We start from the raw sequence: 26,922 nt of genomic DNA, 5'->3' as shown, positions 1-26,922 counted from the left end.
TTCAAGTCCTTGCTGTTCTACTTCCAATCAAGCTTTCTGCTGTGGCCTGGGAAAGCAGCAGAAGATGGCCCAAGTCCTTGGGCCCCTGCACTCAAGTGAGAGACCTGGAAGAAGCTCCTGGCTCCTGACTTTGGATTAGCTCAGCTCTGGCCGTTGTGGCCATTTGGGGAATGAACCAGCGTATGAAAGAACCCCCCCCCCCCCCACCGCTGCCTCTGCCTCTTTGTAACTCTGCTTTTCAAATACTAAATAAATAAATCTTTTTAAAAAAGAAATAAAGTAGTTTGGGGGAAAATAGTTATTTCTGTAGATGATAATAAATGAGTAATAATTGAGCAAATAATTTATTTGAAAAGAATGTATCTTTATTGATGATTATATGTGTTAGTAAGGATCATTAATCAATAGCTGGTGCAAGGAATCAAACCGCTTTGGGAACACGCTACTGGAAGCCTATCAGTTCATCATTCTTGCTTTTGTCAATCTGGTAGCCAGAAAGCACCAAATCCTGATTTTGTCCAGGAAGAGGTTTGAATATTTTCATGTGAATATAACGGTCTTCACCTACTCGTACCTGAAAGGCATAAAAAAGAAAAAGAAGCTTCATTCATCTGGGTGTGTATCAACCCAGCAGTTGACTTCACCAAAACAATGTTTCGAGACCCAGGCCCACATTCTTAGACTCTGCTTCCAAAACCCACTGCCTTATTGCATGAGAGAAAGGGCAGGCTAAAGGCATGGCAAGGAGCACAGGTCTCAGGGTGATTTTACTGTATTTAAAAAAAATTTTTTTTTGACAGGCAGAGTGGACAGTGAGAGAAAGAGAGAGAAAGGTCTTCCTTCCGTTGGTTCACCCCTCAATGGCCGCTGCGGCCGGTGCACCGTGCTGATCCGAAGCCAGGAGCCAGGTGCTTCTCCTGGTCTCCCATGGGGTGCAGGGCCCAAGCACTTGGGCCATCCTCCACTGCCTTCCCGGGCCACAGCAGAGAGCTGGCCTGGAAGAGGGGCAACCAGGACAGAATCCGGTGCCTCGACCGGGACTAGAACCCAGGGTGCCGGCGCCGCAGGTGGAGGATTAGCCTACTGAGCCGCGGCGCCGGCCATTGTATTTTTTATTATAATCTGGCACAAAGGACAGTCCAAGATTGTGTTCTATTTTCACAAGATGTGCAGGGCAAGAGAACGAGTGACAGCCTATAATTTGATGACTCTGTTTTTCCGACTCTCAAATTGGAACACTCTCTGCCACATAGTTGGACACCAGAGAGGAACATCAGAACCGCCTTGGCAAATCCGGGGTGGATCAGGACCTACTTCACGCAGCCTTGCTGGTGGGAGGCAGAAGACCTCCGAGGAGCAGTGAAGTGAAAGGGTCTCGGTGGGAAGTCGTTGGCGGCAAAGCAGAAAGGGCGGATTAGGCATTTATCCAGAACCTGGAGAACTTACGGTAAAAATTTCTGGTTGGATTCTTCTTTGAGACAGAAGTTTTCATCTCCTAATATTTATCATGACTTGATGTTCTTTCTTTTCCTAATTTTAACAAATGTCATGCATGAAATGCTTACTATGGGCCATCACTAAGATGAACACTTTATGGTACCAAGTGTAGCCAATTAAAGCACCTATTTTGTGCTTGGAACATGCATCATCTTTGAAAATCTGTCCAGCAGCAGCAGTGAGTCGCTAAGCCTCAGACTCCCTCGCTCCAAATCCTGGTTCCGACCAGGGGACTTCAGAAAGTTTGGGGAAAACCAGAATTAACAGATAAGCTTATTTTGATGTGAAAAATTGAGAAATCCATGCATAGGATTTTCATAAATCACATTTTCCACAAAGATTTTGAAAACCCCTCACACACTTATATTCCCTTTTTAGTTAACTTCACCTCCTATAGGCTTCTTTTTCTCGTTAGTAACCCAAGATAAGTGATCACACCTATAGATGATCTGTGAGGATTAAATGAGATAGCACATGCCCAGCTCAGAGCTTTGGAACAGTGCTTGGTACATTGCAAGTGCTTATATATTTACTCCTCATCAGCAAGTTATTTATACCTGTTGTGCAGCTGAGGGATCCAAGATTCAGAGAAGAGGAGGGGCTTCATCGACAGGTGCTGACTAACAGAACAGTTCAAACAAGGGCTCAAACCCAGGGCTGCTGGAACATCAAAGCCTGTAGTCCTTCCATTCTCCCACCCCGCTTCTTGGCAGGAATCCAAGATCCAGAGAGACTGTCATGTCACTAGCAAGACCTTAAATCAGCACAGCGGCTCAGGGCAAAGGGACCAGCACCCAGACTGCCAGGTAGTAAAGGGGGTGCCTGAGGCCAGAGGCTACAATCCAACAGGAGAAGCTTGATAGCAGGAGGAAGGAAAGATGAGAGAGAGAGAGAGAGAGAGAGAGAGAGAAAGCACAGTTGGCTAAGACCAGGGCCGCAGGGCAGTCAGAGGAAGAGCTTTCTGGAATTCTTTTCTGATGAGTGTTTCACTAAATCGTCAGGGGGTTAATAATATGTGAAGCTTACGCATTTGGATTACTTTTACGTTATTAAACTGGTCCCAGTTGTGATGGGCTGTTTATTTGGACAGGATCAGTTTTACCTGGGAAATTATCTTTTCTCGCTGTGCAGAACAGCAAGTTATGAAGGGCGGAAAACACCGTGGTGGCTGTCCCACTACAGAGCAGGGTCTCAGTCACGAGTATCTCCGCAGGGAACAAGAGCTGACTGGGCCGGACTGAGCTGCAATCCGCATAACGTCCTCTCTCAGAGCCAGCTGGCTGCACTTGCTTTGTTTCTGTGCTGAAAACACTGCAAACTTTATCTGTTCTGTAGTTAATTGTTCAAGAGAAGAAAGACAAACTGTGCTCTCATCCAATGGATAAGTAAATACACCTGAATGCATGCTATTTTTATGATCATCTTTTTAATACGTTTTCTTTAAGATTTTATGTATTTATTTGAAAGAGCTACACAGAGAGAGGAGAAGGAGAGAGCGAGAGAGAGAGAGAGAGAGAGAGAGAGGAAGAGGAAGAGACAGAGAGAGAGGTCTTCCATCCTATGGTTCACTCCCCAATTGGCCGCAACAGCCGGAGCTGAGCCGATACGAAGCCAGGAGCCAGGAGCCTCCTCAGAGTCTCCCACGCGGGTGCAGGGGCCTGAGGACTTGGGACTTCTTCCACTGCTTTCCCGGGCCACAGCAGAGAGCTGGATCGGAAGTGGAGCCGCTGGGACTAGAACCGCTGCCCACATGCGATGCCAGCACCTCAGGCCAGGGTGTTAACCCACTATGCCACAGCGTCGGCCCCATCTTTTTATTACTTAAGAACAAAAATGGTTCTCAAGTACCTACAATGGACTTGTTGAATTGATCTCCTCTAAATAAAGTCAAAAGAATTTTCTTCAATTAGAATGGGTTGGTACATGACTTAATTTTTGATAGATCTATAAAATTATTTTTTAAATATATAAAGTTCTTCACTACTTTATCGCCAGAGTGCCACAGCTGAATCTACTTGAGTCCCCCCCCCCCCAAAAAAAGTTAAATTACATTAATCAAAAATGTACTTGGACAAAAATGGGGGCAAGCAATCTGGTACAGCAGTTCAGGTGCACCTCACCATGTATCAGAGGGCCTGGCTGCTGGTCCCAGCTCCACTTTCAATCTCCGCTTCCTGCTAATGCGCACTCTGGGAGGCAGCAGGCAATGGCTCAAGTACTTCGGTCTCTGCTACTCAAGTAGGAGACCCACATCAAGTTCTCAGCTCCTGGCTTCAGCCTAGCCTCACACTGCCTCTTTCAGGCATTTGCCAAGTGACCCAACGGATAGAAGATCTCTTTGCTTCTGTCTGTATCTGCCTCTCCGTTTCTCTGTTTTTCAAATACATAAAAATTAAAGAGCACAAATAGTTTACACTGGGTCTGGTGCTGTGGCATAGTGGATAAAGCTGCTGCCTGAAGCGCTGGCATCCCACATGGGCACCAGTTCAAGTCCCAGCTGCTCTACTTCTGATACAGCTCCCTGCTAATGACCTGGGAAAGCAGTGAAAGATGGCCCAAGCCCCTGGGTCCCTGCACCCATGAAGGAGACCTGAATGAAGCTCCTGGCTCCTGGCTTCTGCCTGGCCGAGCCCAGGCTGTTGCAGCCATTTGGGGAGTGAGCCAGCAGATGGAAGATCTCTCTCTCTCTCTCTCTCTCTCCCTCTCCCTCTCCCTCTCCCTCTCCCTCTCCTTCTCTCTCTGTATAACTCTTTCAAATAAATAAGTCTTTTAAAAAATAAATTCACAAGAAAAATATAGTATAGATAGAATATTATCTGCCAAACTTGAGAGTCTACTACCTGGAAACTATCACAGTAGGCATCTTAGTTTTAGGACAATCAGAAGGAACAAACTATACGGTAGGGGAAATAGGGAACTGCACATCAAATTATAGATACAGTATTTTTTAGTGTTAAGGTGGATGCCAAATGCTAACCTTCACGTAGTAATTTATCCCAGCAACTACTTGAGTTTTGTACTCCACAGCTTCAAATTCTTCATAATTCTCATTTGTTTCTTCTTCAAGCTGTGTTTTAAACTTAAAAAGAGAAAAGAGGAAACAAATTACCAAAGTTGTATTGCGCTCCATTATGTGATTTTCAAACTTGGGGATCTCGTGCTCCTAAATGTCCTCAAAGATGGTACCGAGGTCCGTGAGCCATTGTTAGTATTTCAGCAGAAAACACCTATTTCAAGGCAACGTGGGTTAAACGGTCAAATGTTGTTGTATTAGGCTGCATACTACATACATGCTCAGTATAGCAAGGCAATCTAGTAACATTTTGACTGTTAAAGCTCTAACAGTTATGTATGCTTTCAGTTGCTAAAACACAGGACAGCATTACTTCCTACTAATTTTACATTTTTGGAAATAATTTCATACTTAAGTTGCAAAAATAGTATACTGAATTTTCTCATAGCATTCCTACAATAACAACCAAAACCAGGAACTTAACATGGCGTAGTATGACTATTAAGTAGTCTATCGGTCTTACTAGAATTTTACCAATTGTCCCCAGAATGTCCCTTTTCTGGTCCAGGATCCCATTGAGGAGCCTACGTCGCATTCAGTTGTCATGTCTCCTTCCTCTCCTCCACTCTGGGTTAATTCCTAGGTCTTTGCTGTTCATGACCTTCACACTTTTGAAGAACACTGGCCTGTTAATCCGCAGCATGTCGGTTTGGGTTTATTTGATCTTCTCTTGGGACAGCATGAGAGGTTTTTGGTTAGGACAGCAGCAAAGTGATACACTCGTAGTGTATTCTTACAGGATATACATGTCTGCCAACTTTCTCCATTGTAGAGTCACCACATCTTCTCCTGGGAATTTTTTTTTTATTTGACAGGTAGAGTTATAGAAATGAGAGAGAGAGAGAGAGACAGAGAGAAAGGTCTTCCTTCCGTTGGTTCACTCCCCAAATGGTCGCTAAGGCCGGCGCTGCGCCAGTCCAAAGCCAGGAGCCAGGTGCTTCCTCCTGGTCACCCATGCTGGTGCAGGAGCCCAAACACTTGGGCCATCCTCCACTGCCTTCCCGGACCACAGCAGAGAGCTGGACGGGAAGAGGAGCAACCGGGACTAGAACTGGCGCCCATATGGGATGCTGGCGCTGCAGGCAGAGGATTAACCAAGTGAGCCACAGCACCGGCCCCTCCTGGGAAATTAATGCAACTCCTGTGAGGAGAGAGGAGACACTCTCAGACTATGCAGCTGTCCTGTTCCGCGTCATACCGTCATTCATTGATGGTTGTTGTTTATATTTTTTCCTGTGGTGTTTGCTAAATGGTAACATTTTAAATTTTCTATAATTCCTTCTACATTGTTTTTTAAAATTTATTTTACTTATTTGAAAGAGTTACAGGGTGGGGGGAGGTCTTCCATCTGCTTGTTCACTCCCCAGATGGCTGCAACGGCCAGAGCTGAGCCAGTCCGAAGCCAGGAGCCAGGAGCTTCTTCCGGGTCTCCTACATGGAAGCAGAAGCCCAAGGACTTGGGCCATCCTCTGCTGCTTTCCCAGGCGGATTAGCAGAGAGCTGGAATGGAAGTGGAGCAGCCAGGACTTGAACTGGTGCCCATTTAGGATGCCAGCGCAGCAGGCTGGGGCTTTAGTTCACTGCGCTGGCCCCTAATTCCTTCTACATTTAATTGGAATTCTACCGGGCTGACACTGTGGCATAGTAGGTTAAGCCACCGCTTGCAGCTCCAGCATCGCATAAGGGCACATAAGATGTAATGTATATGTGTATACTTATATATGTATTCGTATATGTGTATTAATATGACACATTATATCTATCATGTATGATATATTTGTATTCTTCTGATTAAAAATCTATCGAGATTCTAATCTACAGGATTCACTTAGCTCTGGTCTTTTCCTTCTTTGTAATTCCCTTCTCAAATACCAAGAAAAAGCCTGGCTCTCATTATTCACAATATATTGGCTTATTTCTTCAGATCCAGTCTATGGATAAAATAGGATCAGAATTGCTCATCTATGTCCCTGTGAAAAATACATCTATAACCCAGAGTGCAGGCTTGATGCACACTTCTTACAAAGAGCTTGTGGTTACACTGTATGCACCCAGACCATCCAGGATGATCTTCCCAGCTCAGAGCCTCAAATTACTTGCAGGCAAAGTCCCTTTGGCTGTGCAAGGTCACATGTCCACAGGGTGCAGGGATTAGGGTGTGCAGACCTTGGGAGGGTCGTCATTCCGTCCTCCACAAGAGGAGGTGCCCTTAGAGGCCAGCATTCCCAGACCGAGCAGGAGAAGGGAGCTATAGAGTCCCTTATGCAATTTGTAAACTTTAGTGAGTCCTTCCCAGCAGTGCACAGTTTGGGCACTGGAATTGTTTTCCACGACATATGCATCTGCAAACTCAGCGCCATTTTGAGGGGCCACTCTGTGGGCCACCACCCGTTTCTCTGGGAATAGATAGAAAGTGCGTGCCTAACTGAGATGGAAAATGCAGCTCCAGCGTGAGGAAAGGGAGAAGACAGATCGTGAGAACAAAACGGACGCGGGGCGAGGGAGTGTGGGTAAGATGCGGGGAGGCAGCGATGTGCGGAGAGAAGCCGAGTGAGCACAGGTTCCTGCGTCAGGCTCCCCCTCTGCAACCCATCCTGAGCTTCCCGAGGAGGTGGGGGGGCAGCCAGGCACCGGTGGTTAAGAGCTCACTGGAAAGGGTTAACCGCTACACTTTCTCAGAACTGATTAATTTCATCCTCATTTTGCAAATGATCCTGAGACTAAGAGGAGAGCATGAGTGCTTCAGTGGGAAAATCACCCGCATAATTATCTCGAAGCCCTTGCCTGATAACCTGTCTGGCCTATAATGTACCTTCTGGCTTTCAGTTTCTTGGTCATTGTTATTGTTAGTGTTTATCCCAAGTTTTTATTTTATTGTTTAGAAACACAGCCACATCTGTAACCTTTCCGCTACATGAGTGCAATCTACGAGTCCAGAATTTTCCATGAGAGGACTGGTGTTCTGGTTTATTTCCCCAGGTGCACTGGTGCCTGTCAGATTGCGCCTTGATTTCTGGTTCTCCAGGCTTGCAACTCACAGCCTCCTCCTCCCTCTTTCCCTTCAACCAGATTTCTGCTGGTGAACGCTGCACGCTGTGCAGTGAGACCACGGAGTGGTAAGATCTGAGCTAGGAGCTGGGCAAGGGGTAGAGGAGCTCACAATGAAACCTGACGTTTCAGAGGGTCGCGTGGTGCTAAGAGCGTCTCAGGATGGGCACTGGCAGGAGGAAGTCAGCTAGGAACGGTGGTTGGAGCCTGGCGGTGAACAGGCACACCTGGCACTCAATGCACTTGGCGTTCCCCTTTCTCGGTCTGTGTGCGTGTGGCTGGCTGAGGAGCCGGAGGGAACAGTGTGGGCTTGTCGTTTGGTCCACAGCCAGGAGAAGGAAACTACCAGGGAGAAGCACCTGGGAAAACCCACTTATCCCAGAGCTTTCGTTCAGGTCTTCCTGGTAAGTTGTTAGTCCCCTGGGCTCTGAGGATTTGAGCCACCTGGCACCCAACGCCCAGGCATTTCTCCTAATCACATCAATCTGCAGAAACCCGGGGGGCTGTGCATAATTTAAGAGAGAATGGACAGATGATAATGGTGGCATTGTGGAGAGGCCATATCTGGGGGGATTTTTACAGAAAAATGGAGAGTTTGGTAGGGCTGGTAAGATGGGACTTGTGGACATTTGTCATGTGACAGTGGTTTGAAGGAAGGGGACCCCAGGATGCAAGAAATGAAGTTCCCCGAGAGAGGAAGGGCTGGCTGAAGAGAGGGGGACAGAGCCTGAGACTGGGAGGAGAGACAGTAGGGGCATGTTCTTCCCAGAGCCCCGCACTCTCCTAAGAAGGGAGGCGTCCTCTTGGTGGGGGTGTGGGTAATGGGTGGGGCTGAACAACTGAGGGGAGAGGAGGCACAGGCCCACCTCTGGAGGACATCTGGAAAACATCCAACAGGGTTTCTGATAGCCCCAGGGGCCTGTAGTGGTTGCTTGGCACGAATCTGTAGATTTGTAATGGGGCGGGGTTTGCTGTGGCTCTGTGTCTTCCTTGAGCAGAGCAGAAGAAGCTGGAGAGGCAGTGCTGGCCGTGGGGGCCATCTCTGATGAGGATTGCAATGCCAGGAGTTCCCGGGTCCTGGGAGTCCCGGTGGAGGAGTGTGCAAACCATGTGTCATGGGGCCCAGTCTGGTGAGTGGGCCTCGGCATGTCCTGATGAAGACGGGAGCGTAAGTGCTCGAGGACTCCGGGGCAGCTGACAGCAGGTTTTTTTGGGTGTGGGGCAGTGGGAGAGGCAGCTGAGCTGTGGTTAAGAGAAGGCAACACCAATGTGTGGACGGGGTGACTGACAGCCACGACACGCTAGGCTCCAGGGTGTGCCCAGGATGGTATGTAGATACGATGTTTGTGCAGTGTCCTGGCCAACAAATCATGCTGTGTGTGTGTTTCCCAGGAATGGTATTCAGCAATCGGCTTTACGACCTGTCATGTGTGTGTGGGGGTGGGTGGGTGGGTGTGTGTGCGTGTGCGCATATGTGCGTGCTTGTATGTGTGTGTCATGGCCCTTACTTCTAAAAATAATGATTGCAATAACATTTCTTCACATAAACATACTCAGAATTCCCATCCAATGGATATCTGCGTAGGGTGTAAGATAATGGATCACCAATAAGGACGCTGAGGTCTTTGCTCTTTAGCCTACTCGTTTAATCAGCCGTCACTACACATACTATGGCTTTTCATGGCTGTGGTCCTCTTCCTCTTTTTTTTTTTTTTTTTAATCTCTCTTACCTCCAGTGCGTTTTGTAAATTTCCTAGAGGGCAGAGACCACGTTGTATTCCTGTTCCCCTCTGTAGCAATTCACACTGTATCGTTTACATCATTCACATTTTCAGAATGGAAAGGCCACTCACTGTTGCTTTCCTTAGGGAAGAGATAAGCAATGAGCTCAGCTAACACAGACAATCTCGGAAGAGGGGCTTCTTCCAAGTGCCCTCTGCACCCAAGTGCCTTTGTAGCCCTTAGTGCAGGGAACCAGCGCCACCCACCCAGCTTGTTTTCTACCGAATGGGGAAGCTCTTTCCTTCTGCCCTCAAAAATATGCGCATCTCTCAACCCCAGACCCTGTGCTTGCCCTTCTTGCATTCCACTAGGGAGCTCCTACAGAAGGACAGAGAAAGTTGATAAACACCTGCTTTTCTAAGAACAGTTGCAGTGCAGAATTTCTTTTTTAAACTTATTTGAGAGAGAGAGAAAGGGAGCTCCCATCTGCGGGTTCACTCCCAAATGCCCACAATTTAGGAGGTGTGTGGGGGAGCCTAAGCTGGGGGCCTGGAACTCAGTCTGGATCCTGGACCTGGATTGCAGGAACTTAGCTTCTTGGGCTATCACCTGCTACTTCTCAGGGTCTGAACTAACAGGAAGCTGGAGTTAGGAACTGGAGCTGGGACTCAAAGGGGCCCTATTCAATGTCTTAAATGCCAAGTCAAATGTCCAGCCTCAAGCATACTTGCATTTTAACAAGTAATTAGAAAAACAGAAATGCATGCAGAAATCGACAGTAAAAACTACAAAGTAAAAGACTGGTGGTGGAGGTGTTCCTGGGATCCCGGCAATCACAGTGGGCACGTGATCACCAATGCCTTACCCATTTGCCTAGCACTATGTGGGGACCTACCCAGTTCTAGAACCTTGGAGAAAGAGCTGATTCCATTTCTAAGGATGCCTGCCCTATGGGGTTGTTTGTTGGGCAATAAATGATTTAATCAATGTTAAATTGCTTCCTAAACTAGGAAGCGCTCACTGGCTTTGCCTCTTATTTCCAGCACTTCATAGGAATTCCCCTGAGGACAGCTGAGAGCTAACTGGGAGTTCAGCATCCGGGGAGCTGAAGCACCGCATAGCAAGTCCTGAAAAGTAAGGAGATATGATAACGAACCACTAATGTCCTCTCTGGTCCACAACCTATGATTATGAACAAGCATGTAGGGCTGGCTCTGTGGCGTAGCGGGTAAAGCCGCTGCCTGTAGTGCCGGCATCCCATATGGGTGCCGGTTCAAGTTCCAGCTGCTCCACTTCTGATCCAGCTCCCTGTTAATGTGCCTGGGAAAGCAGTAGAAGATGGCCTAAGTGCTTGGGCCCCTGCACCCTCGTGGGAGACCTGGAAGAAGCTCCTGGCTCCTGGCTTTGGATCGGTGCAGCTCTGGCCATTGTGGCCAATTGGGAATTGAACCAGCAGATGGTAGACCTCTTTCTCTCTCTGCCTCTCCTTCTCTCTTTGTGTAACTCTGACCTTCAAATAGAATAAATAAATCTTTAAAAAAAAAAAAAGAAAAAGCATGTAATTGGATATCACTTTATATTCTGTTCAGATATCTTGACTTCCCCAAGCACACTGTAAATTTCCTGGAGGCAGGGGCATATCTTACGCCCTTCTGCAGCTTCTATAATAGTTAGCATGTAGGAGACACCCAAGAAATGCCTGTAGCAGGAAGCAAGTCGCTGGCGTGCTCTTCTCACATGGACTTGAATGTGAGGCTTGCGCTTGCGCAGACAGGACAAGTTGGCCGTGCTATCCCCCGTCAACCAGTTTCCCCTACCTCACCAGGCTTCTCCGTATTCTGCCGCTGTGTGGCAGGAAGGGCAAGAAGTCGAGAATCTGGGCGAAGGCTAGGTTCCTAACCAGGTGGTTCCTAACCTCTGAACCCTCATCTCATCGGCTGAAACTGGACATAACGCTTTCCTGCCCACCTCAGGGGTTAAGAAGATCGAATGAGAGATTGAGTGGAAGTCAAGGCTTTCAAAACGGCACAGCACCTCCCTGGGGTGAAGCAGCTCTTGCTAGTATCCAACTCTCGTTACAGCTGTCTGACAAAGTTGGAGCCTGAGGCAACACAGCAAGAAACACACATTCTAATCAGTTTTATAATTTAAGATGTGGCTCACAGGTAGGTGTTATTAATACAAGACCTTCTAGCTGCTGCTCCTTTTTTTTTTTTTTTAATTATTCTTGCTAACCAGGTGACAGGCTTTTAAAAACCCATTAAAATCTCCTAGTCATCAATATTTCAAATCTCTATTTCCCCCTATCCCTCTGTAGCTCCAAATCCCTGGAAAGTCAGATGAATTTTTTCAGGATCAGGGCTGATAGCAGGCAAAAATTTGAAGAAAGCCGTTGTGATGTCTCACCTAGGCAAGCATTTTTATGCACATTATCTCACCTCGTCTGCACAGATTAAAAGGCGAGAGGTGTGGGCTTCATTTTACGAGTGGAATGAACACTTTTATTTTGACACCCTGGTTTTTAAAAGCCCCAGGTCCCACAGTCCTTGTAGGACAGCACGTATCTCCGGTCCTGCAGGCAAGGGAGTTCATAGTTAGCAGCTGCTGCATCCCCTGGGAGTCTGGCAAACATGCAGACCCTTAGGCCACCCGGACCTCCTCAATCAGAATCTCTTATCAAGACCTGCAGGTGACTCCTGTCCAGAACACTGATCTGATACAGGGACCCAAATGAAGTCAGTAATGGATCAGTATCTCCTCTAAGAAGAAACATCTTCAAGGCAGTTATTAAAAACAAACCAACAAAACTCTTGAAAATATTTAGCCCCAAAGAAGGAGTAGTAGAATCCCAAGCACCTGGCTCCTCAGAGACACAGCATCCCACCATTTCCACTCCCATCTTGTTTTCAAGCAGTGGATAGAAAGGGGTTTAAGAGAGAGAAAACAAGAGGGAATGATACAAGAAAATAAGGCAACAAAACTACAAACCTATATTAGCCACTTATATGTTTTTCTCCTTCATAAAATATGGACTATAACACATTTTTATTATTTAGGTGATTGACAGCTAATAAAATAGCACTTAGAAAAATGTGCCAGCTTGCTAAACACATTGAGTTCTGGTTTTCCCACAGTTAATTTGGCTGCTTAGAACTTGGCGGAGTCACCATAGATTGTGTCCCTTCTCTTCTACTCCAACCACCTTCTACTTACTACCCAACTAAAGCAACATCTCTGTGGGCAGACTGCAGGATGTAGGTAAGTGGATTGCCTTTACAATATGGTTCTTCCTCCAGAACATCTAAACAAAATCTCCCTGCAGAGCAAAGTTGACGTCATCAAATTGTTAACAAGCTTAGGCTTTCATTATGTGTTGGCTTCATGAGATTGGCAGAGGTTTTCTCAGAAACTGAATTAGTAATTCTAGAATCAGACATTGTAAGGCTTTAGAGATGACCCAGTACCAAGTCTGCCTTTGCAAACAGGAAGCAGAGACCCTGAGAAGGAACGTGACTTGCTCCAGGTCTCAAGTTCACAGACTTCAGGTTTACTCAAGGTCTCATCGGACAAGCTCAGTTTTCCAATTTTGGTGGTAAGAAAACTTGAACAAAACCACACATTTCCCCATGTTCTGGCTTTCCTATTCACCCACAGCCTTCCCACAGGGCCAACCTGTGGGACAAGACTGTGGGTCAAACTTTTTCCTGAAACGCAACAACTCACCTTGTTAACCATCTCCTGGATTTCTGGAGTGGCAGGTTTGGCGTCAGTTAAGCCTCCAGGTATCATTTTGGCTAATTGCTTCTCTGCCGAGCAGGTTGCTGGAACCCAAGTGTTCAGGTTAGGTGGAGTCTCAGGTTTTTAAAAGGTGTTCACAAGCTCCGCCTTTCCAGGAAGACCAAAGGAGGTCACGCGCTCATCTCTTCTACGAAGAAGCAAAGGAAAATGACTCGCTTCAGGGCAAGTCTGGCTGCGTCTTCAACAGAATATGGAAGTAGACTTTGGAAGAATGGGGGCGCTGGACTGGGATCAACAAAGATTTGTGCGCTGAAGTGGTACACAACCAGCACCCAAAGTCCCTGCATTCTCTTTGCCAATGGTTTCATCCTGTTGCGTAGTCAGAAGTATGAAATCTGAAACCACAGCCACAATTTCCCAATGTTAAGACCTCGCCTACAAAATTTTATCTTGAAAAAGGAATACTTGAGAAGAATGCAAGGCCGACTGGTTAGAATTGACCTGACTTTATACAGAAAGTAAAAGGATCTCCTTGGGTGACCTTGGCTGCATACTTTAGAAATGTTTAAATTACGGAAAAATACAAAGAATAACATAACAAGCATCTATATTTATGTCATTTAGAATGGAACCTTCTAGCACTTTGTGATGTTTATTTCTTCTTCTTCTTCTTCTTCTTCTTCTTCTTCTTCTTCTTCTTCTTTTTGTAGATGCTTTTAAGAAATAAAATATTACAGGTGTGGAGGAAGCTTCGCAGTCTGGTGCAACCTTGCCCTCCAGAGGTAAATGACACTGGGAGTCTGGTGTTCTACTGGACCAGTTTTATACTCTCAGGTAGGTGTTATAAATTTTTTGCTTAAATTGTGTGCTAAATCTATATTCTATCTTATGCTCATTGTCTACTCAATATGATTTGGAGTCTCTCCAAGTTGAGGTGCAGATCGGTCCAGTTCATGTCCTTTAACTGCTGCATGCTGCTCTCCATTAGATCTGTTCATTCTAATTGTGATTCTCTGTCAGTGAAGATGTGGTTCTTTCTAATGTTTCACACTTACAGATGATATTACATATTCCCCCTTTTGTACATAAATGAGGGCTTCTGTGGGCAACTTATCTAGAAGCAAAATCACTATGCTGTTTCAATATTTACTTATGGTATTTTATTCAGTGTTGGAAATATGTAATCCATACACGTGTCAAAAATGCTCTACAGGAACCCACGGGCTTATAACAATAATGAAGTCTTCATTCATCCTCGCCTTGGCTGCCAGTCTATTCTACAAACTACCACTGCCTTCCTGTGTTTCCTTCAAAGACATAATCTATGACACATATACATAAATTATTAACTATGAACACCCACACAGAGCACAACAAGTTCTTGCAAAAATGGAATCAAAAGATAATGCCCATTTTCCATGAACTTTTGAAGACCTCTCATACACATATCTTTGTGTATATATACACATTTAAGCATACATATATATGTATATGTATATATGTATGTATATTTTTCTTGTATATAAATGGCACCCTACTACATAAACTCTTTTGATAAACTCTTTTCCCTAACAATGCATTTTAGAGATTTTTGTCTACTATTACACAGAGGGGTGCTTCATTCTTTTTTTTTTAACTTTTATTTAATAAATACAAATTTCCAAAGTACAACTTTTGGATTATAGCAGCTTTTCCCTCCATAACCTCCCTCTTACCCACAACCATTCCATCTCCCACTCCCTCTCCCATCCCATTCTTCATCAAGATTCATTTTCAATTATCTTTATATATAGAAGATCAACTTAGTATATACTAAGTAAAGATTTCAACAGTTTGCGGGTTGCTGCATTCTTTATGATACTGGGCAGGTGCTTGGCAAATCCCTGGAGATGGGTGTCTTGCTGGCTAATCCAGGGGATGCTGGGCAGGTGGCTCTCCATTCTGAATGCCTTCATGCCCTGTGTTGAGGAGAATAGCTAATGTGGATGGCAAGGTGCTCCCTCAAGAGGCCACAAAGTTGTCTGAATTCTGGCTCAGTGTTCAGAGACTGCTGGCTCTGACCACAGACAACCTGCCACAGTCACATCAGGTTCTGTTCATCTGTGTGTGGCCTTCCCAAGTCAAGACCTTTCATAGTCTGGCCCACAGCTTTTACTGAGGGCACAGTTTGTTTCCACGGCCTTGCTTACTTCCTAGTCCAGGACATCCATATCCAACATCCCTAGTGGTGGGGACTGGATAAGCAGCAAGTCTTCTGTACTTTCGTGTGCCTATGTCCTATTGCTCTTAGCTCTTCTCTCTTGATTCTCAAGAACTTTTTGAGAAGTAAACACTGTTTCCAAAGCAAATATTACTTTTGTCTTTTAATTGTTAAGTTGAATAGACACTTATTTTAAAAATACCTTTAAGATTAGTAGCACACTCAGCAATATAGGTGAGCGTTCAGGTGAAGAGAAGGCATTTGAGGAGCAACCAGGGGCTGGAGACTTCTCTCTGTCAGAGTCTGTCTGTCTCTGCTTTTCAAATAAATAAAATCAATAAACAGAAAGTCTTTGAAAGTGAAAGAGAGAAACACAAAGAGCTGTAGATGTCTCATTCCATTTGCGTGAAACTCTAGAAGAAACAAAATTACAGTGAGAAAAAGTGGATGAAGACGTTGTAGAGATGGGGGTGAGGGAAGGCGTAGGTGCAAAGGGGAAGGAGGAAGCCCGGGAGAGGTGGAACTGCTCCATCTCTGTATCGCGGCAGTGGTTATACCGCGGACACAGCCACTAAAACCCGTCAGCCCCGCCCCTGAGATGGGTGGGGAAGCAAGGCTGCCTTTGGAAAACTTCCGTATTCCGGATCTTGCTCTCATCCTGCGCCTTCTAACGTTCTCAGGAGACTCTGAACAACCTCCGCGTCTGCGCATTGCCTTGAATGGGTGAGGGCCCCATTTGGGGTGTGTGCTCATGGGGAGGACCCCGTCACTCCTCCGGGCTGTCCCGCAGTGAAGGGCAGAGCAGCAGGTGGGGCCGATGGAGGAAGGATCATGGCGACGGCTTACACCTTGATTCTTGGGTCAGCGAGGCCACTGAGCACTGTGAGCGCTACAGAAATGGTTTGTGCTTTAGGAGGATAAACTCGGAAGCAATGTGTAGGCAGGCGTAAACACCAGCCGACTGTTGGCTCCTGCTATGGGCTCAACACATTTCAGTGTACTTGGTCACGCAAGTGGGGGATGTCCCCCTCCTCCCGCCCGTATCACACACACTGACTGGGAGTCCTACAGTTCAGTTCAATTCTGATACTAAACAGAGTTAGCGTCAGACATCACGGGTTAAGGGCAGAATTCTACAGGACCTCTCCTTTGCCTCCTATATTCAGATGCCAATCATAAGTCCCAGGTTGTGCCCGGTAGGTACTTCTGACGGACTCGCTGTAATTGGGGTTCTCACAGCCCCTTCATTAGGCTGCATAATCTGCTAGGATGGCTCTAGGGCTCAGGGTTCCACATTTGCCAGTTTATTATTTAATAAAGGATGTAGATGGACAGCCAGGAAGAGGTGCACACTGGATTCTGGAAGGGTCCTGAGTTTAGGCTCTGGAAGGTCCCTGTCCTGTGGAGTTGGGGTTGGGGGCTCCACCTCCCAGCATGTAAATGTATTCACCAGCCCAGAAACGCCCCAAACCCCACAGTCCAGCGATTTTTATGGCAGTTTCATCACTAAGGTGGAATCCACTAGATCTCCCCCTTCCCAAAGGATGCCCGTGGGGTGGGGCTGAGAGTTCTAAGCTTTTCATCAAGGCTTGGTCTTTGTGTTGACCAGGCTGCCATCCAAGAGCCCACCAGGAGTTGCCTCATCCCAACAAAAGATACGCCTACCCTGAGACTATCCAAGGGATTGGAGGCTGGCTTTCTGGAACCAGGGTCAAAGACCAAACATCAGAACAAAGGATTCTGCCAGCATCCCTGATGCTCAGTGAATTATGAGGGCTTGGGGTCTTCATGCCAGGAACTAAAGATGAAGACCAATTTATATAGATATGACATATATACGTCATAACATCACAGCTGGACTGGAGGAGGAAATTCTGGAGAAAGACTGGTTGGGAAGTTGTCATTGGAACAACAAAAAGTTAAAGAGAACTTGACCCAAAGTTGTGACCAATGGCCTGGGGAGGAATGGGACAGCTATGACAATTTTATCAGTAATATAGTAGTGGGGAAAGGACAAGAAAAAGGAAGTTGAATGGCTGACAGACGTTTTCTGGGGGGTGACCCGGAATATAATTGTATTATTAGTAAAATTCAGGAATACAGGAGAAGAGCAGGCTTAAGCAAGGGAAGCAATGAGGAAAGTACAACAATATAATTGGCAAAAGAAAAACCGCCTCTCCCCTGCCAGGATAATGCTGGGGAGAGTGATCTTTGCAAAACAATGTAATCCAGGCCTTAGTACTGTAGTGTAGAAATGAGAAATAATGGACCTCGATATTCCAGTGGCCTTAGAGATAGAAATTTAATTTTAATCATATTTCATAAAAGCCTTGAGAAATAAAAAAATGCCACATTGGCTATTATCATTTTTGGTGAAGCTGAAGACAGGAGGTTGGAAAACATTAACAGACCACTGACCTTTGAGGTGCAAAGAATTAGAAGCAGTGATGTGTAGCAGACAAAGGTCTTGTTAGACTTGAATATATTTTATTTCAGTATATTGTCAACAATAACTTCAGTTCTGTACTGCTACTTTACTACGAAGTGCAAGGATTTTTCCCATAATAAATTTTGACTACTATCGAATATATTTTCTCAAATATGGTCTAGAACAGAATCTTTTAGTATCGTAAGTCATAATCTCTGAGAAGAAATTTCATTTTCTTGATGAAATATTTGGGAAATTTTCTGAAGAACTTTAATGGAATTAAGATTTAATCTGGGAAACTAGTTATTTTCTCATAAAATAATAGAGTTTTTCCCTTATAAAATGCCTAATTTGCACTTTCTATATTTTCTACGTGATTACAGATGTAGCAAATTATTACTTCTCAAATAAAATGTTTACATAATTGTGTGTTCACCTAAATGCAATTATAAAAACTGCTATCCCAAAAATGATTTGTTGGGAAAGCAGGGGAGTAAATAAATAAATCTTTAAGAAATGGTTTGCTCTCATAAACTTCCTCACTAATGTTGGGGTTCAGAAATGATACCCCAAAGTATGGAGCTTTGACATGCTGAATACTTGGAACTAAAAAACATTGAAAGGGACTCCAAAGTCATGCCTTTCTGGCCTTTTCCAGTCTTTCTCCTGCTCCTCTGTCTCACCCCAAGCAGGCCACCGAAGCGAAGAATTCCCCTTCTTCAAGCAGACCATAGGAATCAGAGCCCCTTTCCTCCAATGACAGCCATAAAACCTAGAAATTTACTCTAACCTTCCCTTGCCTTTCCTGCTTACCCTAAAGATATTCTCTAACCTACCATTTTTTTTTTAAATTCAAAGATTTGTTTTATTTGAGAGAATGCGAGAGAGAGAGAGAGAGAGAGAGAGAGAGAATCTTCTATCCATTGGTTCACTTCCTTAATGGCTGCATCAACCAAGCTTGGCCAGGCCGAAGCCAGGAGCCAGGAGCTTCTTCTGGGTCTCCCACATGGGTTTAGGGCCCCAAGCACTTGGGCCAACCTTCTCTGCTTTCCTAGGAACATTAGCAGGGAGCTGGATCGGAAGTGGAGCAGCTGGGACTTGAGCTGGTGCTCATATGGGATGCCAACGTTGCAGGTGGCAGCTTAACCTGCTATGCCCCCTGGCCTACCTTCTGTGGTAGTAGACCAGATGCCTCTCATTCTAGAGGGTCTAGAGGAGGAAGGAAAGCCACACAGAGGGGAATTGGAACAGAGAGACCTTGCAGGGTTTCCCCGCACAGCCTGTCACCATTAGGTCACATCCTTCCCAGCCAATGACATTTCTGTGTGGCTGCCCATTCTTCATTGACTGTAAGCACAAAAGTAGACACCTTTCCCTGGGTCTTTGGGTCTTCATTTCTGAAGCCTCCTGTATCATGTGAAAGAATAAAATAGATCTGCTAGTGCTTTTCCCCATTAACCTGTTGTCATAGGAGAGTCCGCGTTAACTCTAGTACAGGGAGGAAAGATGTCACCCTTTTCCAGCCCTGCTACAGACCATTAGGATTTAGTTCCTCCCTTTACACTGTCTGGGTGTAAATTTTAAATGGCTCTCTGAAAAACGTTCAGTGTCAACATTTGTTTCTCTGTAGTGTGCCATAGAAAGCAGAGAATCAGCCAGTGGAGAAGCAAGGCACAGCTTCCCCTGAGACCGGCAGGGGAAGGAGACGGATGAGAACAGTGCAACAGGACACGTGAAAACCAACACGGAGGAGCAGCACGGCGAGAGGCGGGAGGCCAGGCAGCTGAGCTTCGTAGTCGGGATGCTGCTGCAGTGACTTGGGATTGAGGCTGCCAAGATCTGGACCAGAAAAAGACCCAGGAGGCACAGGCAGTCAAAGCCAAAATTAACTATTGGGATTGCATCAAATTGAGAAGTTTCTGTACTGCAAAAGAAACAGTCAGGAGAGTGAAGAGACAACCGACAGAATGGGAAAAAATATTTGCAAACTATGCAACAGATAAAGGGTTAATAACCAGAATCTACAAAGAGATCAAGAAACTCCACAAAAACAAAACCAACAACCCAGTTAAGAGATGGGCCAAGGACCTCAATAGACATTTTTCAAAAGAGGAAATCCAAATGGCCAACAGGCACATGAAAAAATGTTCAAGGTCATTAGCAATCAGGGAAATGCAAATCAAAACCACAATGAGGTTCCACCTCACCCCGGTTAGAATGGCTCACATACAGAAATCTACCAACAACAGATGCTGGCGAGGATGTGGGGAAAAAGGGACACTAACCCACTGTTGGTGGGAATGCAAACTGGTCAAGCCACTATGGAAGTCAGTCTGGAGATCCCTCAGAAACCTGAAGATAACCCTACCGTTCGACCCAGCCATCCCACTCCTTGGAATTTACCCAAAGGAATTTAAATTGGCAAACAAAAAAGCGGTCTGCAGCCTAATGTTTATTGCAGCTCAATTCACAATAGCTAAGACCTGGAACCAACCTAAATGCCCATCAATGGTAGACTGGATAAAGAAATTATGGGATATGTACTCTTTAGAATACTATACCGCAGTAAGAAACAACGAAATCCAGTCATTTGCAACAAAATGGAGGAATCTGGAACACATCATGCTGAGTGAAGTAAGCCAGTCCCAAAGGGACAAATACCATATGTTCTCCCTGATCGGTGACAACTGACTGAACACCAAAAAGGAAACCTGTTGAAGTGGAATGGACACTATGGGAAACGGTGACTTGATCAGCATAGCCCTGACTGTTAATGAACAACTTAATACATTATCCTTCTTAGTAGTTTTTTTGTCTGTTCTACTTAATATGACTGGTTTAATTATGTAATTAATACACAGTTATTCTTAAGTGTTGAAATTTAACTGAAATGTGATCCCTGTTAAACATAAGAGTAGGAATAAGAGAGGGAAGAGATATATAATTTGGGACATGCTCAAGCTGACTTGCCCCAAATGGTAGAGTTAGAAACATACCAGGGGACTCCAATTTAATCCCATCAAGGTGGCATGTACCAATGCCATCTCACTATTCCAAGTGATCAATTTCAGTTCACAATTGATCATAATGAAAGGACTAAGAGTCAAAGGGAGCACATAAACGAGTCTAGTACCTGCTAACACTAACCGATAGAATAAATAAAGGGGAGAGTGATCCAACATGGGAAGTGAGATACTCAGCAGACTCATAGAATGGCAGATGTCCTAAATAGCACTCTGGCCTCAGAATCAGCCCTAAAGGCATTCGGATCTGGCTGAAAAGCCCATGAGAGTATTTCAGGCATGGAAAGCCAAGACACTCTGGCCAAAGATCTCTGTGAGTGAGATCTCAGTGGAAAGAACAGGTCTTCAAAGAAGGAGGTACCTTTCTCTGAAGGGAGGAGAGAACCTCCACTTTGACTATGACCTTGTCTAAACAAGATAAGAGTCGGAGAACTCAGAGGGCTTCCATAGCCTTGGAAACTCATGACTGGAGCATAGGGAGATTACTGATGCCATAGACAGGAGTGTCAATTGGTAAAGTCAACAACAGGAGTCACTGTGCACTTACTCCTCATGTAGGATCTCTGTCCTTAATGTGCTGTACATTGAGATTTAATGCTATAACGAGTACTCAAACAATATATTTCACTTTGTGTTTCTATGGGGGTGCAAACTGTTGAAATCTTTACTTAATGCATACTAAACTGATCCTCTGTAAAAAAAAAAAAAAAAAAAGAAAGAAATTATCAGCTCCCAACTTGACTCTCACTGGGATTAAACATGACAATAGGTCTGATCTGATTTCATCATCATTTAAAAAAAATCATCTATTATTTTTCACTTTATGTTTCTGTGTGGGAGCAAACTGTTGAAATCCTTACTTAATGTATACTAAGCTGATCTTCTGTATATTAAGATAATCGAAAATGAATCTTGATGTGAATGGAAGGGGAGAGGGAGTGGGAAAGGGGAGGGTTGTGGGTGGGAGGGACGGTATGGGGGGGAAGCCATTGTAATCCATAAATCGTACTTTGGAAATTTATATTCATTAAATAAAAGTTAAAAAAAATAAAAAATAAAAGTTAAAAAAAAATAAATGAAAAAAAAAATAAAATTATGACAAAAAAAAAAAAAAAAAAGATCTGGACCAGAGGCAGCGGCTTGGGCTGCGAGCCATGAGCCATTTGCTGTGTCTGGCTGGAGCTGTGGGGTGGAATCACCCTGCCCTGTGCTGACGCCTCCTCCCGCAGTCTCCTGCCCCGCTGCCCGGCTGCTCAATCCAGAGGGGAAAGCCGTGCTTTGCTTTCTTAAAATCGCCAAACCCAACCCATCAGAAAATTCTGCCTTTTCTTGCACAAAAAGTCTCATGTGTTCCTTGTTCTCCACACAGCAATCAGAGGGCTTTTTGCAAGTGCCAATTAAATGGTATTCAACTAATGGATAAATAAATTCCTCTGATATCTTCCCACTGACTTGAGGAAACAAATCCCGGACTCCTTACCACAGCCTGATGCACCTTGCGTGATTCAGTCTTTGCTTAACTCTACAACATCAAGCCATGATGTTTTCCCCTTGACGCATTCTGGGTGTGCCGGCCTCATTTGGTTCCACCGAGGCAGGCCAAGCTTTTCTGCACCTCGGACTCTGGACCCTTGATGCTTTGTGGGCTAGGAGTGCTCTTTCCATCTCCTCCAAGCCTTCGTATCCATCACATCTCAGTGGAAACGTCCTAGTCCAAGAGAAGAATTCTCCTGCGGCACCCCCCCCGCCCAAGTCTCTACTCACAGTAACCCTATTCACAACAGCTTCAACACCATTCACTACCTGTGCTTTTTGGGGTTATTTTTGTACTCTTTGTTGCTTAGAAAAAATGGCTGTATCCCTGGAGCCTGGGATGATGCTTGGCAGACGGTAGACAGTCAGTGTCTACTGAGTGAATAATTGGCTATTTACTTGTCTTTCTCCTCCATCAGGCTATAAGGAGCACTGGCTGTCTTCTTCCTCTCTGTTACCTTGTGCTTACCACTCCCTGGCTGCTGGATAAAGGCATGCTCCCAAACTCTCCATCCGGAATGGGTCATGTGGCTCCTCAACTTTATCTAGTGATGCAACCTGGGAACGGGATGTCTCGGGGTCCCTGGGAGAGAGCAGCGACAAGGAACAGAGGAACAGAGGAAACAGGAATGAGGCACTGGCTCCCACTCCTGCATTAACTGGAGCATCACTTCTTTTTCTTCTAAACAGTGATCCTATTTAAAAATTAGTCAAGGGGCAGACGGTTAGTCCAACAGCTAAGACGCACTGAAGCACCCAGCTGTGGCTCCTGACTTCAGCTTCCTGCCATGGCAGACCTGGGAGGCAGTGGTGAGGGTTCCAGGACTTGGATGCCTGCCAACCATGTGGGAGACCTGAATGGCATTCTTGGCTCCTGGCTTTGGCCTTGCCCTGCCTTGGCATATTTGAGGAGTGCCCCAGCAGGTGGGAGCTCTTTCTGTCTCTCTGCCTCTCAAAACAAACAAAACAAAAGGTTTTTTTTGTTGTTTTTTTGTTTGTTTGTTTGTTAAATTAGTTGTCTGGGGCCAGTGCTGTAGCACAGTAGGTTAAACCTCTGCCTGCGGTGCTTGCATCCCATATGGGCTCCAGTTTGTGTCCTGGCTGCTCCTCTTCCGATCCAGCTCTGCTATGGCCTGGGAAAGCAGTAGAAGATGGCTCAGGTCCTTGGGCCCCTGCACCCATGTGGGAGACCCGGAGGAAGAGCCTGGCTCCTGGCTTTGGATCGGCAAAGCTCTGGCCATTGTGGCCATTTGGGGAATAAACCAGCAGATGGAAGACCTCTCTCTCTGTCTCTGCCTCTTTCTATCTGTAAATCTGCCTCTCGAACAAATAAATAAAATCTTTTAAAAAAATGAGTTGTCTACATCTTTCCCTAATTTTTTTTTAAATAATCACAGATTGAAACTAGGCCCTTTTTACACATGAGGATGTTGAATGCAGGAGAGACAAAGTGTCTTGCTCATGGTCACATACAGTCATGGCAGAGCTGGGCTGGGGACCGAACCCCCTCAACACGTGGTGCTCTCAGGCCTGGCCAGTGTCTGACAATCGGCTGAGACGCAGTTCTGGCTTTGGGTGCACACTGTGAGAGCAGAAGGGTACTCAGCTCCCCTCATGGATCTTGGGGCACAGACAAGACCCTATGGGACTCCAAACGCCCTTTTGCCAATCAGTCAGCATTGGAGGCTGGGCCCTGCTGAGACAGTTCTGAGCTGCTACTCACATGAGCAGGTTCACGTGAGCTTGGTGGGAAGCTCCACCGCACCCCCACCATGAGTCAAGGTGGGCATGTCCAGGACATAATGGGCCGGTGCGTGGTGATTGCTGTCCCCACAGATGGGCTCTCACTGGGGAATTCTGAGGTGAGAATGAGCAGCAGCTCTCGTTGGATTGATATGTATGTTCAAATCTGGGTTGGCCTCAACTGGTGAGCAAAGTTTGCCTACAAGTCAGTCGTGTAGACCCTCTGAAATGCCGCTGTGTGGTGACCTCCAGGGCAGCCGTCAAAGCCCCCCCCCCCCTTTTTTTTTGACAGGCAGAGTGGACAGTGAGAGAGAGAGAGACAGAGAGAAAGGTCTTCCTTTGCCGTTGGTTCACCCTCCAATGGCCACCACGGCCGGTGCGCTGCAGCCGGCGCACCGCGCTGATCCGATGGCAGGAGCCAGGTGCTTCTCCTGGTCTCCCATGGGGTGCAGGGCCCAAGCACTTGGGCCATCCTCCACTGCACTCCCTGGCCACAGCAGAGAGCTGGCCTGGAAGAGGGGCAACCGGGACAGAATCCGGCGCCCCGACTGGGACTAGAACCCGGTGTGCCGGCGCCGCAAGGTGGAGGATTAGCCTATTGAGCCACGGTGCCGGCCAAAGCCCTTTTAACTCGTGAGTCAGCTGTCTTGTCCAGGAAAAATCATAATTGGGTAATCTTATGGTTATTTACTGCTTAGCCCACCAGCTTTCCAATGGATCTATCTGCTCAGAGAGGAAGAGGAACACATGAAAAATGCCTCCTGGGGCTGGCGTTGGGGCACAGCAGGTTAAGCCACTATTTGTGATGCCAACAGCACAGATTGGAGCGCCAGTTCGAGTCCCAGCTACTTCCCTTCCAATCTAGCTCCCTGCTAACGCACCTGGGAAAGCAGCCAAGGATGGTCAAAGTGCTTGGGCCCCTACCATCCACTTGGGAGACCCAGAAGAACTTCTGGCTCCTGGCTTTGGCCTGGCCCAGTGCTGGCCATTGTGGCCATCTGAGGAGCAAACCAGTCGACAGAAGATCTCTGTCTCTTTGTCCCTCCCACCCTCTGTCACTCTACCTTTCAAATAAATAAAATGAGTCTTCAAAAATGCCTTTAATTACAGCACAGGAAGTGTCTGCACTGGGACCAACTCTGTCTGGAGAGCTGGAGAAAGAATCCGAGAAGAGGCACTTGGGGTGGGCCTTGGAGGAGCTTTTTAGCTCTTCTGTGATTCTCTGTTACTCAAATTTTTTTAAAAGAATTACAGCTTTACTGCAGTATAATTGACTTAAAATAAATTATATATTTAAAATGTTCAGTTGCATAACTCCTGACTTATATGTAAATGCAGACATACATAGATACCACAGTCATTCCCAAGTTTCTTCACTCCTTGTTGTAATCGCCAACTCCCCCTGCCCTGCCCTGGCCCGGGCTTCTCTACACCCTCCTTCCCCAAGGAAGCACTAATCTACTTACTATCATTAATCAAAAAGTTTACCATTTGAGAGGCACACACACACACACAGAGGGAGAGCGAATGACTCCATTCCGGGGGTTCACTCTGTAAATGCCCACAACAGCTGTAGCTGGAAACCGAGAGCTGGGAACTCTGTCCAGGTCTCCCACGTGGGAGGCAGGGACCCTAGTACTTGAGCCATCACCTGCTGCCTGCCAGGGTCTACACTGTTAGGAAAGAGGAGTCAGAAGCCAGAGTCTGGACTTGAACGCTGATGCGGGACACAGGTGTTAACTGGTGTCTTAACTGCCAGCCCAGGTGCCCGCTTCGCTCCGTGTTCTTTATATGAATGGCATCAAACAGTGTGGCCTCTCTTTGTGTGTGGCTTCTTTCACCTGACAGTTTTGAGGTTCGTCTATATTGTTGCAAGTATTAATACTATTGTTGAGTAGGATTTTGTTCAAGTGGTATCAGTATACCCCAGTGTATTTTTTCACCTGCTGATGAACATTTGGGTTGTTTTCAGTTTTTGGTTATTAAAGTAATGCTGTTATAAACGTTCCCAAACAAGTTTTTTTTTTAAGATTTATTTTATTTTTATTTTAAAGGCAGAGATAGACAGAGGTAGAGGCAGACACAGAGAGATCTTCCATCCACTGGTTCACTCCCCAGATGGCTGCAATGGCTGGGGCTGGGTCAGGCCAAAGCCAGGAGCCAGGAGGATTACAAAGCTCAGGCCCTCCCGGTCATCCTCAGAGCAGACCAGGGTCCTGCAGGGGACAGAGGAGCCAGCCTCTGAAGAGGGGCTGGGGCAGGTGTGGACTGAGGGCTCCAGTATCAGAGCTGTGACCAACGGGTGTCTGATCAGGCCCAGGCCTGCGCGGTGACTTTTGAAGAAGAGGAGGAGGAAGGCAAGGAGGGCTCCGTGGAGAGTAAGGGGCGTGCAGGTGTGCCAGCCGCTCTCCAGGGGTGTCTGCATGTTAGAAATACACACAAGAGCTTGCGAGGTGGTTGGTGGGTGGCTGCCTGTGGCCACTCGTAGGCATCCGGGGTCGGGGGCACTCCTGGGACTAGGATCTCTGCTCCAGCCAGTTTCTATACACAAGACCCCTGGACTCCAGTTTTATACAATCCCTCCACCCCCACATTCCCGCAGAGGTTTTCAAACGTACCTGGAGAGGCGCTGAAGGTTTCTCAGAGTTCCCCCGGCGGCCGGAGGTCAGAGGAAACGGGGAAGAGGAAAGAGCAGGTGGCCCCGGGGGCTCTGCCTCTGTCCTGCACTCCCACCACGTTGGCCCGGCCTCGCACAAACCGGCTGGGGGGAAGAGGAAAGCCTGCGTTTCCCAGAATTCCTGTAGAGGGCGCTCTCCGAGAATTTTCTCATCAGGCCCCTGCGGGTTGGAAACTGAAACCCCGTGACCAGGGTGTCTGCTGGCTTTCTGGCTTGGCAAAAGCAAAGTGTTTGTTTTGC

General features: G+C 46.3%; 1 protein-coding gene and 1 long non-coding RNA gene across 5 annotated transcripts; one reads left to right on the top strand and one right to left on the bottom strand.

Moving 5' to 3' along the window:
- Window positions 1-343: 343 nt before the first annotated feature.
- On the bottom strand, window positions 344-26,861 carry CSTA (cystatin A). Of its 3 annotated transcripts, none has more exons than XM_070072205.1 (5): window positions 26,624-26,806; window positions 22,721-22,845; window positions 13,064-13,265; window positions 4,475-4,576; window positions 344-574 (listed from the first exon to the last, which is right to left on the bottom strand). In XM_070072205.1, the coding sequence occupies exons 3-5, from the start codon at window positions 13,127-13,129 to the stop codon at window positions 443-445; spliced, it is 300 nt and encodes a 99-aa protein (XP_069928306.1). In that variant the 5' UTR covers window positions 13,130-13,265; window positions 22,721-22,845; window positions 26,624-26,806; the 3' UTR covers window positions 344-442. The 3 variants fall into 3 exon arrangements, with proteins under 3 accessions (XP_069928306.1, XP_089187915.1, XP_002716862.1); XM_089331789.1 differs by lacking the exon at window positions 22,721-22,845 and adding an exon at window positions 15,481-15,589 and having other exon boundaries at window positions 26,624-26,765; XM_002716816.5 differs by lacking the exon at window positions 22,721-22,845 and having other exon boundaries at window positions 26,624-26,861.
- On the top strand, window positions 7,425-13,912 carry LOC149127018 (uncharacterized). Of its 2 annotated transcripts, none has more exons than XR_016233140.1 (4): window positions 7,425-7,686; window positions 10,384-10,474; window positions 12,475-12,598; window positions 13,789-13,912. It is a non-coding gene; the product is annotated as an uncharacterized LOC149127018 (long non-coding RNA). The 2 variants fall into 2 exon arrangements; XR_016233139.1 differs by lacking the exon at window positions 7,425-7,686 and adding an exon at window positions 8,451-8,945.
- Window positions 26,862-26,922: the final 61 nt, after the last annotated feature.

This window comes from Oryctolagus cuniculus, chromosome 4, assembly GCF_051225735.1.
Source record: "Oryctolagus cuniculus isolate XC-2025 breed Fujian yellow rabbit chromosome 4, ASM5122573v1, whole genome shotgun sequence".
Lineage (NCBI taxonomy): Eukaryota > Metazoa > Chordata > Mammalia > Lagomorpha > Leporidae > Oryctolagus > Oryctolagus cuniculus.
Note: the sequence above shows the minus strand (reverse complement) of the source record. Positions and strands in the feature narration are given on the sequence as shown.

Coding starts and splice junctions, on each gene's coding strand:
- CSTA (XM_002716816.5), bottom strand. CDS start 13,129: ATGATACCTGGAGGCTTAACTGACGCCAAACCTGCCACTCCAGAAATC. Junction 4,577..13,063: donor TCCAGGAGATGGTTAACAAG/GTGAGTTGTTGC, acceptor TCTCTTTTTAAG/TTTAAAACACAGCTTGAAGA. Junction 575..4,474: donor GGATAAATTACTACGTGAAG/GTTAGCATTTGG, acceptor TATGCCTTTCAG/GTACGAGTAGGTGAAGACCG.